The sequence below is a fragment of the Poeciliopsis prolifica genome, unplaced genomic scaffold (assembly GCF_027474105.1).
Source record: "Poeciliopsis prolifica strain line A6 unplaced genomic scaffold, Auburn_PproV2 SCAFFOLD149, whole genome shotgun sequence".
Classification (NCBI taxonomy): domain Eukaryota; kingdom Metazoa; phylum Chordata; class Actinopteri; order Cyprinodontiformes; family Poeciliidae; genus Poeciliopsis; species Poeciliopsis prolifica.
The window spans coordinates 11564-30306 of record NW_026562524.1 but is presented as its reverse complement, the minus strand read 5'-3'; the positions used below and the strand labels follow the sequence as shown (position 1 = coordinate 30306).

The 18743-nt window shown below is 45.8% G+C and overlaps 2 protein-coding genes across 2 annotated transcripts; one reads left to right on the top strand and one right to left on the bottom strand.

The window, feature by feature from the left end:
* Positions 1 to 10: 10 nt before the first annotated feature.
* Positions 11 to 6254, bottom strand: LOC129355873 (uncharacterized). Its single transcript, XM_055025496.1, has 10 exons — positions 6242 to 6254; positions 5893 to 6177; positions 5285 to 5356; positions 5104 to 5197; positions 4380 to 4543; positions 3603 to 3855; positions 3220 to 3334; positions 2786 to 3148; positions 2309 to 2370; positions 11 to 1369 (listed from the first exon to the last, which is right to left on the bottom strand). Exons 1-10 carry the CDS (start codon positions 6252 to 6254, stop codon positions 124 to 126), a joined length of 2667 nt encoding a protein of 888 aa, XP_054881471.1. The 3' UTR covers positions 11 to 123.
* On the top strand, positions 6148 to 18717 carry LOC129355872 (uncharacterized). Its single transcript, XM_055025495.1, has 19 exons — positions 6148 to 6451; positions 8070 to 8150; positions 9244 to 9325; positions 9503 to 9615; positions 9702 to 9928; positions 10280 to 10392; positions 10478 to 10593; positions 10836 to 11062; positions 11154 to 11215; positions 11304 to 11407; positions 11902 to 12119; positions 12189 to 12271; positions 12347 to 12471; positions 15061 to 15293; positions 15372 to 15436; positions 16699 to 16799; positions 17370 to 17599; positions 17725 to 17783; positions 18687 to 18717. The coding sequence occupies exons 1-19, from the start codon at positions 6253 to 6255 to the stop codon at positions 18715 to 18717; spliced, it is 2469 nt and encodes an 822-aa protein (XP_054881470.1). The 5' UTR covers positions 6148 to 6252.
* Positions 18718 to 18743: the final 26 nt, after the last annotated feature.

The following is an 18743-nucleotide window of genomic DNA, read 5'->3' as shown; positions in this document are numbered from 1 at the left end:
GGGAAAGCACTGCAGAGATGAACTGTTTATTTCTATTTCATTTGTCATTACAAGTTAATTATCAGCAGTAAAAGCCTGGTTGGTATAAAGTCCTGGGTTTAAGGTACCATTCTGTCTCTGAGTTCAGGTTTCTGATGGGTCCAGAACCGGGTCCATCTCGTGGCTCTGAGTCGGGTCCAGAGCCGGGTTTTCGTCCATCTCTTGGTTCCGGGTGGGATCCAGGTCCAGGTCCGCTGGGTGACTCTTCATGTGTGTTTTCAGACAGTGGCTCTGGGTGAAGGCCCTGTCGCAGACGCTGCACTTGTAGGGTTTGTCTCCGTTGTGGGTCCTCATGTGGACCTTCAGGTGTTCCCGGCGGGAGCACTCCTTCCCACACTCGGCGCACACGAACCTCTTGATGCCCAGGTGGATCTTGACGTGGCTGTCCAGGTTGGCCTTCTGCTTGAAGCGCCGGCCGCACTCCGAGCATTCGTACGGCGCCTCGTCGGAGTGGATCCTCATGTGCTTCTTCAGGTCGCACTTGAACCAGAAGCCCTTGGTGCAGACGGCGCAGACGAACGGCCGGACGCTGCTGTGGGTCTTCAGGTGAGCCATCAGCGTTCCCTTCCACAGGAACGTCCGGCAGCAGACGTGGCACAGGAACGTCCGGTCCCTCTCCGTGTGCGTCTTGGCGTGGACCTTCAGCGAGCCCTCCAGCTTGAAGCGCTTCCCGCAGACGTCGCAGGCGTACTGCTTGTCGTCGGAGTGGGTCAGGCGGTGCTGGGTCATGGCGCGGCGAAGGCGGAACGACCTGTTGCAGACGTCGCAGACGTGCTTCTCCTTGACCGTGTGCAGCTTTTTGTGGGACAGGAGGTGCGACTCCAAGCCGAAGGTCTTGAGGCAGACGTCACACTTGTGAGGCTTGTCCTCCACATGCAGCCACTGGTGGTAGTTCAGGGAGGCCGTGTTGGTGAAGGTTTTGCTGCAGACGCCGCATTTGAAGCGACTCTCTCCGGTGTGCTTGGCCTCGTGGAGGTTCAGGCTCTGGACCGAGACGAACGTCTTCCCGCAGTGCTGGCAGCTGTGGACCTGCTGGTGGTTTCGTAGATGCTCCTTCAGCTGGTCTGGAGACTCAAACTTCTCTCCGCAGGCGCCGCAGACGCCCTGCGGGTCGCCTGCGTGGTTCCAGACGTGGCTGATCAAACTGCCCAGCTGCCGGTACCAGGCGCCACACACCTTACAGGACCTCTTGGTCTCCAAGGTCAGCTGCGGCGCCCTTTTCTCCTTCCGTTTCCTCGACCTCTTGGCGGTCAGCGGTTTGGGGTCAGGGCTCCAGGTGTCATCTGCAGCATCAAGGCCTGGGTCGGCTTCCTCGCTGCTGTCCACATGGCTGCAGAGGCAACAACAAAACACATTTGAAATGCAGAGCTACACACATCTCTGCTCCAACAGATGAATGGATGAGTCTTCAGGACGCCATCAGGCCTGGGTGAGATGTCTGCAGCATCAGGCCTGGGTGAGACGTCTGCAGCATCAGGCCTGGTTGAGACGTCTGCAGCATCAGGCCTGGGTGAGACGTCTGCAGCATCAGGCCTGGTTGAGACGTCTGCAGCATCAAGCCTGGGTCAGACGTCTGCAGCATCAGGCCTGGGTGAGACGTCTGCAGCATCAGGCCTGGGTGAGACGTCTGCAGCATCAGGCCTGGGTGAGACGTCTGCAGCATCAGGCCTGGGTGAGACGTCTGCAGCATCAGGCCTGGGTGAGACGTCTGCAGCATCAGGCCTGGGTGAGACGTCTGCAGCATCAGGCCTGGGTGAGACGTCTGCAGCATCAGGCCTGGGTAGACGTCTGCAGCATCAGGCCTGGGTGAGACGTCTGCAGCATCAGGCCTGGGTGAGACGTCTGCAGCAGAGCTGAACTCAGTTCATGGCAGCTGAAGCCAGAAGCCACCCGAAAGCTACAGGCCAGGATTTCAGTTATGCTGCCTGTTAGTGAATAATTACTATTGAAATGATGTTTTTGGTATTAATGAGAGTAAAACCTGGAATATTTGATGGAAAGTGTCGGTTCTGGTGTCAGTTCTGGTGTCAGTTCTGGTGTCAGATCTGGGAGCGGACACAGTTTGCTGCCACGGCTTTGGCTTCTGGTGCAGAATTATAACTCGTCTCACATTAATGATGTAAAAGTCAGAAGACTTTTACATCATTACATCTCCCGCCTGACGCCCTGCTTTAGTTCACAGTGTAGTTTTGTTCCGACTAGACGAATCAAAGCACTGAAGAGCAAACTGAGGATGTTTCCTCTGAATGAACCTGGAATCGGTTTTTACCGGGAATGAAGGTCGGTTTGATCCGTCTTCATCGCCGCGGCTGAACATGGCTCCTCGCTTTCCTGAAAGAAAAGGTTCACAAACTGAATGAAGCTTCACGTTTCCCTGAATCAAACTGAACTTTTATTTATTTTAAATTAAGCACTTTAGTTTCCTCCCTCACGTATCGGCACAGATTTACTTATCAGAGTAAAATCTGTTTAAAAAGGATGAAAATCAGCCAATTTTTATCCTGTTGATTGTAAATTTAGTCTTCAGTTTGTTTTGTAAGAGAAACTAAATCATGGAGCTGAAGGAGTGAAAACTGTGACGGAGTATTAAGGCCAGAATGAGAAAACAGTTATGAGAATAAAATTGTGATATTGCCTGAATAAAGTCCCAAAGTTACAATATTGAAGTTATAAGTAATGAGAATAAAGTCGTATTAAAGGGAGGAGCCAGTGGGCGCTGTCTGGACCGGGTCGGTTCTGGTCGGACCTTCAGCCGGATGTAGAGCGTCGGGTTCCCGCCTGAGCGGTGGCTGCAGCAGATCTGCTCCGGCGTCAGCTCTGCGCCGCCAGCGGCTGCAGCCGCCGGTTCTTGGCGGCGATGAAGACGTCGAAGGGCCGCCCCCGCCAGCAGGGGGCAGCGTGAGCGCAGCAGGTCCAGGAAGCCCGGCTCCGACAGCCCGCGGGGGCACTGCAGGTCCAGAACCGCGCTGCGCTGAAACACTGACAGCAGCACAGCGTTAGTGAGCAGAGCTCCCAGCATGCACTGGGAGACAGCGGCAGAGCTCCCAGCATGCACTGGGAGACAGCGGCAGAGCTCCCGCATGCACTGGGAGAGAGCTCCCAGCATGCACTGGGAGAAAGCGGCAGAGCTCCCAGCATGCACTGGGGGAGCGGGTTCTGGGCTCTCAGCCTTGGACGGACTCTGGTCCGGGAATCCTCCAGGATCCGGACCCGGAGCGTCAGATGGTCAGCTGGTCTGCTGAGCCGAGGTCTGCCGGGCCGCCGGCCTCCAGGATGACCTCTGACCTGAGCCGACCTGCAGCGGGACGACAGCAGGTGAGCTCTGATTGGCTGGGGGTTCAGAGGTCAAAGCTAGAGGCGGGTTAAACTTTTGGACACTTTAATATGTGCAGATAATCTGTGGAAATATTTATTTCCTTCCACAAACAGCAGAAACAACCAATCAGACGGAGGAAACGTGATGACATCATCTGTCAAGACGAGTCTTTTCTGAGTCAAATACTGAGTCATTACAGACTCAGTATTTGTTGTTTTGTTGGACCAGCCCGGTTCTGGTTCTGTACCTTGATGGGATCTCGTAGTCCGGGTCCGTCACGTCTTCTTGCTTCAGCCTGGAGGCGTCTACTGGCTCTTCATCACCAGCACCGTCTTCATCGCTCAGCGGCAGACGCTCCACTCCGCCAGCGCCTGAACCCAGCAGTTCGTCTGATTGGCAGGAGGTTCTGGTTCTGTGGGAACCAGTCTCCCGGTGAGTCCGACCTGTGAGCTGCTGCTCCTCTTCCTCCACGACGACCTCCACTTCCTGTGTCGCCGCGTCTGGCCGCAGCGGGAGACACAAAACTCAATCAGAGGAAAACTGTTTACTCAAGTCAAAGTGAAAAGGTTTTGATGAAAAGTCGACTGAAGATGACATCATCAGATGGAGCAAAATATAAAATGATTGGACATTTTTATTTATGTCAGTAATTGCTTAATAAAAATCTTCCACTGGAAAATTATTTCAAAATGTTTTTCCCATATTATCAGTTAACTGCAACATTTTCTTAATATTACAGAATAATTCATTTAGAAGTTCTTACTTCTTGCTGAAAAGTAAAATTTAAGTAACTTTGTCATATTTAAAGATATTTGCAGTAAAATTGAGATAAAATACTTGGTAAGATTTGGTGTTTCTGCAGCAGGTCAAATAAACAGATTTTACTTCAGAAGGATAAAGTAAAATACTCCTAAAAGTAACTGAGTAAAAGTAACTAGTTACTATCTGACTGTGGGAGCGGCTCAGTGATAATCAGAACCAGTAAACCCAGCAGCTGTGACTGGTTTCCCTCCAGTCCACTGACCTGGCTGCTGGCCGCGGTTCTCCCGCCTGACGCCCGGCGCCGCCGCCTCCTCGCTCCCGGTTCCGGTCCACTCCACCGCCGCCAGCACGTCTCTGGTCGCCCGCTGCAGCAGCTCCGCGATCGTCTCTCTCAGATCGTAGAGTTTAGACAAGTTGAGTCGCTTCCTGGAATAAAAATGTTTTCAGGAAATGAGTTTATCTGAACACAGAAGAACTTTAGTCACTAAGATGAGCTCAATAACTGATGTGAACTTTATTTACAGACATCAGAATTAATTTTATGTCTGTTCTGGTTGTTTGTGGTTTATATTTCAAATATCTTCCAGCTCCAGCGTGTTCAGGATTCCTCTAGTTTCTTGTCTTGTAGAAGCTGAACCTGCATTATTATTATCAACAGATAAATGATATATGGTCGACAATAATAATATTTATGGCAGTAATTCCTGGGAAACTAAATGTAAATGCCAACATGCAGGACGTTCTAGTAGAAAACAAAAAGCTTCATAGCAGAGATTTATTGAAATGTCCTGGAAATATAAGCAGCTGAACACAGAGGCACTGAGCCAGGAGTACTTTCTATGCTGAAACGTCAGGATTATGTTAGTTGTAGTTAAAATAAAGATGTAGCACAAAAACATCAAACCCAGCAGAACCTTTTCTGAGACGGTTCTGGTTGATGATAAAGTATTATGGTCAGCCCATTAGAACCAGTTAAAACCAGTTACCTTGGTGGTTTCCCATGATGCCTGTCCTTCAGGTCTTCTTGGTTTGGCCTGAAGGTCGTCGTTGGCTCCGCCCCTTCATCATGTCGACTGTCACCTGAACACAACAGCAGCAGAGTTCTGATCTCTGACATGACCCAGTAACTGCAGCCTGGTTCTGGTTCTGGTTCCAGCTGAGTCCTACCGCTGGGCTGCTGCTCCTCTTCCTCACCGCCTTCCTCCTCCTGGCTCTGCAGATCTGGGATCGGCTCGTTGGCTTTCCAGACAGAACCAAACAAAAACTGATCAACATCTGATGCAATGACACTAAAAACGGATAAAATAATTTATGGAAGCAAAACGTGAAAATTAAACAGCAAACAGATCGATGCTACAGAACACCAGCTATTCTTCTCAACGAGTGTAAATCTCACAAGACTTTTTCCTCCAAAATGTTTCCAGTTTGAACTGAAAGCAGAAATTCAGTCAGGGTTTCAACTAACTCAGAACACGACATGTTAATGTCAAAGCTATTCAGAACGTTAAACTGAGGCTGAAAGGAATAAGTAATCGGTTTTATTGATTAATCAAATTTGCTGTTTATATAATTGAAATGGTTTATTTTAATAGATTTATTGCTTATTGTTCAGTTATAGTCACACCCACTATAAAGATATAAAACAGAAACCTTTCCCCCCCGGGCTCAGGGCCCCATGTTTCCAAATCTTAAGGACGCACCTGGTTGGGTATAAATCAGTGCCGTTAAACTAAAACTCATGTGATTTCGCCTCCTGCCTCCTGGCCGCCACTGACCTGCTCTGCGCAGCCGGACCTGCGGCTGCAGCAGCTCCAGCTGCAGCAGCTCCAGCTGCCTCTGCTGCCGGTCGATCTCCCGCCGGAAGCCCGACGCCTCCCGCTCGTATCCGGCCACGGCCCGATCCACCGCGGCCAGCACCGCCCCGGTCACCGCGCCCAGCCGCTCCGACACGATGCCTCTCAGCTCGCCTCTGTTCATGTTTACTCCCTCAGATCGGTCTCCGCGGAAACAGCCTCTGCTGTGTGGGCCAACTCGTTCACTTCCGGGTTCACGGATTCCCTCTCCGCTTCAGCTCGGGTAACTTCCGGCGCGGTGTCCGCGCCAGTGTGTTCCGCTGTAGCTAACTCAGCGGCTTCATGGATCACACCGCGTCCAAAAGCCGCCTGACGGCCGTCATCTCCTCCAGGCTGAGCGCCGCCGCCTCGGAGATCCTGGCAGACGTGGAGATGACCTGTGACCTGTACGAAGCGGAGGTTTCGGGCTTGAGGCAGGAGATAGAGCGGCTGAAGAGCCTCCTGGAGCTGCGCCAGCCCCGGGTGAAGGAGGAGCCCGCAGGTCGGTCACAGCCTGGAGCTGGAACTGTCTTCTTGTTTTCTCAGAAAAGGTTCTGCTGGTTTTGGTGTTTTTGTGCTACATCTTTATTTTAACTACAACTAACATAATCCTGACGTTCTCTATGTTTAGTTTCAGCATAGAAAGTACTCCTGGCCCAGTGCCTCTGTGTTCAGCTGCTTATATTTCCAGGACATTTCAATAAATCTCTGCTATGAAGCTTTTTAAGAATTAAAAAGAGGAATAACTTAATTTAGCTCGTTAATTCATTCCTCTGATCCCGAATTCTTGTGCCTTTATATGCGCAGGAGAAAGTGCAATCATACGACGTCAGACTTCAGATATCGAGAGTTTTATCCAGAGAAAATCAATGCAAGAAGAATGTTACAATAAGCATCTCACCTAGATCATCAAAAGTCCAAGACATGACAAAACACAAACAATTACCTGAGTAAAAAAGGAAACGGAAACAAACAAAAAATGCATTTTTTGTAAATCTCTCACTCAGCACAAAGAGATTCGAACTTCTGCTGTAAAACAAACCATTTTATAAGAATGCGTATTCCCCTCATTTAAATATATGCATTAGAAGGTGTGCCCTCTTCTTGCAGGGCTGTTCCAATGTTAATTTTATTACCTCCTGCTAAAGAGCCCCTAAAGGCAGATGTATGGATTGTCAAACTGGGTCTTTGCCGTACCAGGCGTCTCCTGCAGACACTCCAGAATTGATGACCTCCACTGGGCCTGCTTGGTTTCTGCCTCAGTGCTTCAAGCAGATAGTGTTTTGTGTACTGAAACAAAATCTAATGCTACAAATAGTAACTATGCGTTTGAATTTAAAACTGCAGGATTTTCTATTTTGGAAAAACTCTTTCAAAATACCTGAAATAATTTTAAGAGTAAAACTAATGGTTTAATAATCCTATTGTATCTTAGTAATATAAATTGCATGCAAGTAATATGGTTTAAAACTAACTAATTCAAAACATGCTGTTTAATGCTTAAGGAAATATCTTCATACATTTGATTATACTTTGGAGAAGACTTTTCTTATACATTTAATGTTTCACTGAACTTTTGAACCAACACCAAGAATTTATTGATCCTGATAACTACACTCCCTGTCTGAAAACCCTCCTAACGGGAGTACCAGACTGCCTTCTCCATAGAAATTTATGTAAGTTCAGAGAGTCACCAGTTGTCTTAGTTTGGATTTGTATTTAAGTTTACCAGCCGTAAAGTCTACTCCTAAAAATTAATGCTACATCTAATATTTTGTATGTCTAAAGATTACCTGTCTCTATAATTATGCTAACTAAACTTTATATTATCAACAAGCTTTTTGTTTTCTACTAGAACTAAATGTAAATGTTAACATTTACATTTAGGAATTACTGCCATAAATGATATTATTATTGTTTGTCGACCATTTTTCATTTATCTATTGATAATAATCACCGTGAACCAGTTAACGTTAACACACATATATGTACATAAATGTATGCACATATGTTCTGATTACAATGGATTATCTTCTATTTATTGATGAAACTTTATGTATAGAGCTGGTTCTGTGTTCAGTAGTAATGATGATAATATTGATTATTTGTGATTGATCCAGACGAGCAGATGCTGTTCTCTCTGTGTGGCGCCGATGGAGGAGACAGATGGCGGGACGACGCGGGACAGGCGTGTGAAATGAGTATGACATCATCAACGACAGATTATAAACAAACTTATAAACTGCATTGATATGTAAACAATTTAAAATATAATTTAATACACAAATATTGTAATTAATTGAAGTGTTTTGCTTTAACTTTACTATTTAATGAGAAATTTTTGCCTTTAGTTCAGTTGAATGAAATTAGAGCACAAACATTTTAAAAAGCAAACTTGTAATAAATTTGCTTTTTAAAACTTATTACACGTTTAGGGTAATAATACAACATAAATAGCTTTTTATTTTTAAAGAGCCAAAAATAAAGATGAAGATTTAACTTGAATAAAACTTTTGGCTCTAGGCTGCTGGTTTTTGCAAAACAACATGTCAAAAATATTTAATATTTTCCACCATAATGACAAAAAATGGTTGCAAAAATACACAACTTGTTATTTTTATTAAATTCTGTTCTGGAAAGGTATGCAATTATTCAAGGAATAAATATCTGTATTATTTATAAAGTTATTTAAGTTACAATGTAGTTATTTAAGCTGCAGTTTGTAGAAATGATTCGTTAACAAAATATGTATTTTCATTTAATGAAGTCTGAAAACAAGTTTTGTTTGTATTTTTTCTAATAAAAACATTTTTATTTTAATAATTTAAAGACAACCTGGAAAATATTTTAAACATCTTTTTAAACTAATTTTAATTTCATTTGTATTTAATTTATTCATATTTTGTTTTTGTGGTTAAAACTTTTCTTTTTAGTTTAATCCTTTCAAGTAAACCTGAAAAACATTTTAAAAAATTTTTTAAACTCATGTTTATTTTATTTATTTCTATTTTTTGTTTTTTTCCCTTACGTTCCTTGTTTAAATTTTACTTTTATTTGTTTTTTGATTTATTTTTAATTTTATTAATTTAGTAACTTTTTTCTTTATTAACATACTTATTTTGTAATGATAATTATTTAATGATCAACAAGAACTATAAAAACAGAACCCTGTGGAACACCACGTTCTATTAAATTATTGCTATTGCTCATCATATTATTTATTTCTGTAAATATATTATTATAATTTTTCCATCCATTCCAATAATTTTTCTGTTGTTGCTGATTTGTGTCCAGAGTTTGAGAATCCTGAGACCCTGAAGATCGTCTCCTGCACCGGGGACCCAACGGACGGCCGACATCATGACGACGCCTCCAGGTGAGAAGTTCAGTCTTCCTCTGATGTCTTCCTCAGGTTAACTTCGCAGGTCATTTGGGTCTAAACAGACGGATCTCCAGCAACGAGCTGCTCAGAACCATCAGATGGTGTCAGTCGGCTCCAGTCCACATGAGTCGGACTGTCCTGGTTTGGATTAACTGTGCGTCCTTTGCTCAGGTTGACTGATGGAGTCAATATGGCTGCCTCCCACATCAGACACCTGGAAAACTACGTGGATCTTAAGATCTGCATCCTGACCGACTGGACCATCCAGGAGGTCTCAGACCAAGGTAGGGATGCTCTTCTTCCTCAGGTTCTGTTTCTGGGCTGATTGCTCTTGTCTGATCGGAACATGGCCGCCGTCTCCCCACTCCAGTGGATGATCAGTACCCGGTTCACGAGCTGCAGTGTCGCTCAGGCCAGCAGGAAGCCGACTTCTTGAAGCTGCTGAGGTCCAGCTTCCCTCTGCTGGCCCCCAGCACTCCCTTTGAGTCCTTCATCACCGACCCGACCAACAGGCTGCAGCCTCTGGAGGTGCAGTCCTTCACACCGGAGCAGATCTGCAGCGCAGCGGGGAACTCCGCCCTCTACATCCGCCTGAAGGTACTGCACCCGACCATGAAGCAGAAAACTCAACTTTCATTGACAAACAGGTTGATCAGTGATGGTGAAAATTTGATTTATAATGTTGGAATATCCCCCTAGCATTAGCTTCCACTAAGTACTATGTCGGTTAGCCCTTTAGCGTTAGCTTCCACTAAGTACTATGTCGGTTAGCCCTTTAGCGTTAGCTTCCACTAAGTACTATGTCGGTTAGCCCTTTAGCGTTAGCTTCCACTAAGTACTATGTCGGTTAGCCCTTTAGCGTTAGCTTCCATGGACTACTTTGTTGAGACATAGCTTTAGTGAAAATACAGATATTAATTAAAGGTTAAAAAGTTTTTTCTATCTTAGTGTCCAGTAGAGCAGGAAGCAGGAAGTCATCAGCAGCTTATGCAAACCAGTGATGATTCCTTTGCCTATGAAGTTGCTCCGCCCATGGAGCATCAGGCTGCACCCGACGCCACGTGAGAAAACACAAACACTGTAAACGTTGAGTCATTTAAATCTTCATTCCATCTTAATCTTTTTGTCTTTTCTGTTTCTCCGCAGCAGAAACGAGACTCGCCAGAGAAAGCCGTTTGAAAACCAGCGTGGTCGTAATGAAGACATTGTTCTCAAGGCCCGGGTTATAGAGGACTCCCGAATTGTGGCTCTGTCAAAGACCGGTAAACTTTTACTGAGTAATTCTCATAATTACTACATTGCTACAGCGTTTTAGCCTTAGCTTCCAATAATTACTATGTTGGTACTGCACATTAGCTTCAGCAGAAATAATGCTTCCGATTAGTGCTTTTGGGCTAGCGCTCGCCTCTGGTCATCAGACGCTACAGACTAAACCCAGAGTAGATCTTTGAGGGTTTCTATTTTAGAAACAACTTGAGTGAGGTTCCTGATTGCTCCGTTTCAGTGCTGAAGAAGTACAAGTCTAAAAGGCTCCGGTGTCCCCGTGGGATGCAGGAGGCCGACTTCCTGAAGCTGCTGAGGTCCGCCTTCCCCCAGCTGGCCGCTGGAGCGCCGTTTGAGTGTTTAATCACCAACATCACCAAGAAACTGCTGCCTCTGAATGTGGAGTCCCTGACGCCAGAACAGATCAGCAGCGCTGCAGGGAACTCTGCCCTCTACATCCGACTGAAGGTACTGCAGCTGGTGCCAAAACTCCTCAGGAGTCCAAGATGGCTGAACAGGAACCTGCTACCTGGTTTCTAAAAATGTTTTTTCTCTTTAGTCTTCAGAGGGAAAGATCAAGTCCAGACTGAAAGATCTACTGACAGAGGCACCAAGAAAAAAGTGATTTATTATCATTTCTTATAATAATTTTCTGTTATTAATTATTTAAAGTCATGTTTAGTTTTCTAAATGTTGTTTTTTTCCTCAGAAAAGAGTCTCAAAACAAATGTCAGCTCAAAGAAACAGACACACACATCAACCTCCGGATTCACGTCCTGGAGGACTCCAGCATCACAGTCGTCACGGCAGAAGGTGGAGGAGCCTGGAGGCCTTTCCTTTTTATTCTGTGATCAATAATTATCATCGTTATTGATAATAAACGCTGCGTCATAACCTCTGAACCTCTTACGGGTCCTTAAACCAAACCAAAAATGGATTGAATATTGATCTAATCTAATGGATCTGGAGGATTCCCAGATCCATTAGATTATTACTTTTGCTCATCTTCTCTCCACCTTTCTGAAAAACATTATAATTTATAAAAAGCACTTTCAATGTTTTAAGTGCATGAATATGAAATGGATTCACAAAGCAAATAACTGATTCTGTTGGATAAAAGAGGAGGAATCATTTTTTATTCATACATTCTCTGTTGCAAATGTTGTCGGTCTTTTAGAATATGGAGGCTTTTGCATAAAAACCATTAATATGTTTCTGTTTTCCCCTCAACACGTCTGAAATGTGTTTATCGGGTCTTTATTTGTTTTCTTCTCTGTCTGTTCCTGCTGACGTTGTTTGTGTTTCAGTGCTGAAGAAATACCGTCTGAATAAACTGGAGTGTCCTCGTGGGATGAAGGAAGCGGACTTCCTGAATCTGCTCAGGTCCAAGTTTCCACAGCTGACGCTGTTTGAATCCTTTAAGTGCGACCGCAACAGGAAGCTGCAGCCTCTCCACCTGCAGGCCTTCACACCTGAGCTGATCTGCGCGGCGGCCGGGACGTCTGCCCTCTACATCCGGCTCCAGGTACTGCAGGCCTACTCAGTCGCTGAAGTCCTCCGATTTCCTGATAACTTAGAAACATTTTCCTCTCAGCATCCAGAGAAACCCAATAATAGAACAGAAGAGACTCGGCAGAACAATCAGGACGGAGAGCGTCCAGCTCCACCCAGTACCAGGTAAAAACCTCTCAGTGTCCAGACAGGCTGATCTGTTTCAGCTGCTCTTTTAATTCTGCTTTTTCTGTCTTCCAGAAATAAAAACCCAGCAGATGATGAAGACACTCACATCAACCTGAAGATCTGCTACCTGCAGGAATCCCAGATGGATCTGTTTTCCTCTCAGGACGGAGCTTCTTCCACTTTCAACCCGCAGCTCAGTAACTAAGACTTTCCTGCCCTTTTGTGTTGATGATGCAGTTGATAAAAGCAGAAATCTCATATAGAAGTAGAAACAGAAATGATCCCACAGTCAACATGGCAGCTTTCACAATGAACAGACTGGGAGGATCTCCTCACTGGGAGTAGATCTCCTCACTGGGAGAGGATCTTCTCACTGAGAGGATCTCCTCACTGGGAGAGGATTTCCTCACTGGGAGTAGATCTCCTCACTGGGAGGATCTCCTCACTGAGAGGATCTCCTCACTGGGAGTGGATCTCCTCACTGGGAGAGGATCTCCTCACTGAGAGGATCTCCTCACTGAGAGGATCTCCTCACTGAGAGGATCTCCTCACTGGGAGTGGATCTCCTCACTGGGACTAGATCTCCTCACTGGGAGAGGATCTCCTCACTGAGAGGATCTCCTCACTGGGAGTGGATCTCCTCACTGAGAGGATCTCCTCACTGGGAGTGGATCTCCTCACTGGGAGTGGATCTCCTCACTGGGAGAGGATCTCCTCAATGGGAGAGGATCTCCTCACTGAGAGGATCTCCTCACTGGGAGAGGATCTCCTCACTGGGAGAGGATCTCCTCACTGGGAGGATCTCCTCACTGGGAGAGGATCTCCTCAATGGGAGAGGATCTCCTCACTGGAAGAATCTCCTCACTGGGAGAGGATCTCCTCACTGGGAGAGGATCTCCTCACTGGGAGGATCTCCTCACTGGGAGAGGATCTCCTCACTGGGAGAGGATCTCCTCAATGGGAGAGGATCTCCTCACTGGGAGAGGATCTCCTCACTGGGAGGATCTCCTCACTGAGAGAGGATTTCCTCACTGAGAGAGGATCTCCTCACTGGGAGGATCTCCTCACTGGGAGAGGATCTCCTCACTGGGAGAGGATCTCCTCAATGGGAGAGGATCTCCTCACTGGGAGAGGATCTCCTCACTGGGAGGATCTCCTCACTGAGAGAGGATTTCCTCACTGAGAGAGGATTTCCTCACTGAGAGAGGATCTCCTCAATGGGAGAGGATCTCCTCACTGGGAGAGGATCTCCTCACTGGGAGAGGATCTCCTCACTGGGAGAGGATCTCCTCACTGGGAGAGGATCTTCTCACTGAGAGGATCTCCTCACTGAGAGAGGATTTCCTCACTGAGAGAGGATCTCCTCAATGGGAGAGGATCTCCTCACTGGGAGAGGATCTCCTCACTGGGAGAGGATCTCCTCACTGGGAGAGGATCTTCTCACTGAGAGAGGATTTCCTCACTGAGAGAGGATCTCCTCACTGGGAGAGGATCTCCTCACTGGGAGAGGATCTCCTCACTGGGAGAGGATCTTCTCACTGAGAGAGGATTTCCTCACTGAGAGAGGATCTCCTCACTGAGAGAGGATTTCCTCACTGAGAGAGGATCTCCTCAATGGGAGAGGATCTCCTCACTGGGAGAGGATCTCCTCACTGGGAGAGGATCTCCTCACTGGGAGAGGATCTTCTCACTGAGAGAGGATTTCCTCACTGAGAGAGGATTTCCTCACTGAGAGAGGATTTCCTCACTGAGAGAGGATCTCCTCAATGGGAGAGGATCTCCTCACTGGGAGAGGATCTCCTCACTGGAAGAGGATCTCCTCACTGGGAGAGGATCTCCTCACTGGGAGAGGATCTCCTCACTGGGAGGATCTCCTCACTGAGAGAGGATTTCCTCACTGAGAGAGGATCTCCTCAATGGGAGAGGATCTCCTCACTGGGAGAGGATCTCCTCACTGGGAGAGGATCTCCTCACTGGGAGAGGATCTTCTCACTGAGAGAGGATTTCCTCACTGAGAGAGGATTTCCTCACTGAGAGAGGATCTCCTCACTGAGAGAGGATTTCCTCACTGAGAGAGGATCTCCTCAATGGGAGAGGATCTCCTCACTGGGAGAGGATCTCCTCACTGGGAGAGGATCTTCTCACTGAGAGGATCTCCTCACTGGTAGAGGATCTTCTCACTGAGAGGATCTCCTCACTGGGAGGATCTCCTCACTCGTCTTTTCAACACGTGGTTTAAAATGTCGGTAAGTTTTATTCCCCATGGGAGCTTATTTAGAAACTCCTCACTGGGTTGTTTGTTTAATTCCCCAGCTGTTGAAATTAAAGTAACATTTTCAGGATTTCCCCGGGAAACAAACATCCAGAGTTAAAATATTTTATGAATATATTTAAAGTTTAATAAAAATCTGAAAAGAAAGATTTTCCGCTCTATAACAATAATAATAATAAAAACATTTTGCTCATTGAGGATGGATCCAAAACATTTATAGTGAGAACTGGACAGGACCAAGCATTGAGCCCTGAGGAATCCCATATTAAAAGGAAATACTTTAGTTTCTTTTTTCTACCTGTTGAACTTTGACTTTATGATTCAGTTAGAAAGCTCCAGCCATCTCCTCTCGGTAGTTAAACTGTAGTTTATTTAAACTCCTGAAACTCCAAACTGATCATTTTCTTTAACTCTTACATTAGATACAGACGTGAAGCAGCTCTGTGTTTGCTAGCAGCGTCAGTAAAACTTGATCTGAGCTCCTGCGTTTTGCTTTTCTTGTCTGTTTTTTCAGTTTTTAGGAAGTTTCCGATCCATGTGCTGACATGTCCCCGAGGTCTGCAGCAGTCGGACTTCTTGGCCTTCCTCAGATCCACGTTTTCTCGGCTGGCTTCAGATCGGCCCTTCAGTGTTTTTGCTCTGCAAGGCCAGAAGATGCTGCAGCTGAACCTGAAGAGTGTGAATCCAGAGGAGATCAGGGCGACCATCGACTCTCTGGAGGCTTCGGTCATCTGCATCCAGGAGCTGGTACGTCCACCCCGAATCCTTTACCTCAGACGCACCGCAGACATTTAATCCGACTCTGTCGTATCTATGAAACTCCAGAAGGATGTTCCTCAGAAAGAAGCCGATGAATATAAAGATCCTCGTCCAAGAACTCCACAGGCCAGGTGAGTCAGGAACAGCCAGGGTTAAACTGGGGGTTGGGGATCGAAAAGAACTGGTTCCCTACTAGAACTGGTTCCCTACTAGAACTGGTTCTCTATAAGAACTGGTTCCCTACTAGAACTGGTTCTCTATAAGAACTGGTTCTCTATAGGAACTGGTTCACTATAAGAACTGGTTCTCTATAAGAACTGGTTCTCTATAGGAACTGGTTCTCCATAAGAACTGGTTCTCTATAGGAACTGGTTCTCTATAAGAACTGGTTCTCTATAGGAACTGGTTCCCTACTAGAACTGGTTCTCTATAAGAACTGGTTCTCTATAGGAACTGGTTCACTATAAGAACTGGTTCTCTATAAGAACTGGTTCTCTATAGGAACTGGTTCTCTATAAGAACTGGTTCTCTATAGGAACTGGTTCTCTATAAGAACTGGTTCTCTATAGGAACTGGTTCACTATAAGAACTGGTTCTCTAAGAACTGGTTCTCCATAAGAACTGGTTCACTATAAGAACAGGTTCCCTACTGGAACTGGTTCATTATAAGAACTGGTTCTCTATAAGAACAGGTTCCCTACTGGAACTGGTTCATTATAAGAACTGGTTCTCTATAAGAACAGGTTCCCTACTGGAACTGGTTCATTATAAGAACTGGTTCTCTATAAGAACTGGTTCACTATAAGAACTGGTTCTCTATAAGAACAGGTTCCCTACTGGAACTGGTTCATTATAAGAACTGGTTCTCTATAAGAACTGGTTCACTATAAGAACTGGTTCACTATAAGAACTGGTTCTCTATAAGAACTGGTTCACTATAAGAACTGGTTCTCTATAAGAACAGGTTCCCTACTGGAACTGGTTCATTATAAGAACTGGTTCTCTATAAGAACAGGTTCCCTACTGGAACTGGTTCATTATAAGAACTGGTTCTCTATAAGAACAGGTTCCCTACTGGAACTGGTTCATTATAAGAACTGGTTCTCTATAAGAACAGGTTCCCTACTGGAACTGGTTCATTATAAGAACTGGTTCTCTATAAAACAGGTTCCCTACTGGAACTGGTTCATTATAAGAACTGGTTCTCAGTAGTTCAGTTACTTGGACTCGTTTAGCTGCTAGCTTAACGATTTTGCTTTTCGGTTCCTGTGCCGTATTTGGGTGGTGACATGGAGTGATATTGGAATCATATTGATAAATCCTTATAAATCTCCATCCTCAGTTAAACTCTTTGGTTTCTGACTCATTTCTCTATTTTCTCTTATTTTGTCAGCATCCAGGAAGCCAGCAGGGCGACCTCTGACCCTGAAGACCTGGTGGAGCTGAAGATCTGCATCGTGGCCGACCCCACGATAGACGTTGCCTCTCCTCTAGGTGAACTTAAAGGTTCCAATAGTCAATCAATCAATCAAGTTTATTTCTATAGCAGGTTTCAGTGACATGGCAGATCAAAGATCTTTCATCATGAAAACTCAAAAATACAAACGGATAGAAACGATGTCAACAGCTGCAGTGTTACATTTTGTGGATGTTACACATGAGGTTATTGATTAATGTTTCACTGATAATTAATCAATCAGCTATAGACTGCAGCTGGGTTTGTAGTCTAGATTTAAAGCCATTCAATGTTTCAGCAGTTTTGCAGTTTTCTGAATGTTTGTTCCAGATTTGTGGTGCATAGAAGCTGAAAGCTGCAGGAATCAAAGCCTGGATGAGTTTTAAGATCTGAGACTTTAGTCCTCTGGTTCTGGAAATGTTCTGCAGCTGGGAGAAGGCCCACTGAGGAACAGAGGAGGCAGGTCAGAGGTCAGCCTGATCTCTAGTTTCCAGCTGGAAGAACTGAAGCTGATCTAGATCTATGGCTCTAGATCGTTCCTCTTTAGGTCGCTGCAGTTGTGGTTCTGTTCAGGTTCCATGGTGACCGACGGCCTCTGTTCCTCCCAGTGCTGCAGAAATATCCCGTCCTGGAGCTGCAGTGTCCCGGGACGCTGCAGGAGGCCGAGTTCCTCAGCTTGCTGAGGTCGACCTTCCCTCAGCTGGCTGGAGAAGCGTTGGACTTCCTGACCGGTCACGGCGGCGACGTGAAGCCCATCAACCTGCAGAATCTGACGTCTGATGACATCAGCAGGACCCTGAGATCCGCCGGCGGTTCTCTGCTCTACGTCCGCCTGAAGGTCAGAAGCCGTTTCTCTTTCCTGTGAGGCTCCAGCAGCGCATGGCGATGCTGCAGTGGCGATGCTGCAGTGGCGATGCTGCAGATGGGAGGTGTCGGCTTCATTTGGGTCTCAAACTCTTCCAGGAGCAGCGTGACGTCCAGACCAGCGTGAAACGGAGCCGCTCTGACGTTTCGCCCTCCAGGTGAGTCCTGAGTGTTACTCCAGGCTGTAGACGGATCCCAGTGAGGATTAAAAATGAATCGCAGCGCGACGATGCTGCGCGACGATGCTGCGCGACGATGCTGCGCGACGATGCTGCGCGACGATGCAGCGCTTGGCTGAGACCAAACCACGCCGGTTCGTCGGTGTTCGTGGCGACTGCGTTTTCTAACCAGTGGTTTGTGTTCACACATGTAGAAGAGATTCAGATCCAGTTCAAAAGCCGAGTTCTGTTCAAAAAATGTTTTTTTCCTTTAATAATTAGAAAAATAATCTTTTCAAAAGTTCAGGAACTTCAAGGCACAAAATCTGCATCTTCAGGTCTGAGTTGCAAACTTTCAGTGCTGGACTCACTTCTGCTAATAGTGAAGCTATTAGCAGAAGTGCTAAAGCTAAAGCTAGCTGTTAGCCCAGTTAGCGCTACGGCCATAACTTAGCACTCTACTTGGTGGTTTTGTCATCTTTCTGTTGATTAAAGTTTGACGCCTGTGTTGAAGTTTTGGTTATTAACTGTTAAAAATAGTCAATAACTTTTATATTCATGCTCTTATTTTGAAGTAGGTGGATGCAGCAGGTCAGTTTCCTGTTGACTCTTTTTTCTCTCTTTCAACAGGAAAAGAAATGAGACTAAAGAGCAAAACATAGACATCAGTACAATGTCTAAGGGAATTGCAGAAAATACAAGTTGTGTGTGAATTGAACTGATCGCTTAGCGCTTTAGCATTAGCTGCTGCTAACGTTACTGGGTGCTTGATGGCCGACTGATTTACACATTGTTAGTGTGTCAGATAGGCGGGGCCTCCTTAATAAGTTGTTGCCTTTTATTTTGGTAGACATGTTAATGCAAAGCATCCGTTAACCATGCTAACTTATGTTTGCCTTGCAGCAGAAGTGGAAAAAACGAAGAAAGAGAGTGAAGAGACAGTCCACCGCAGCAGCATCA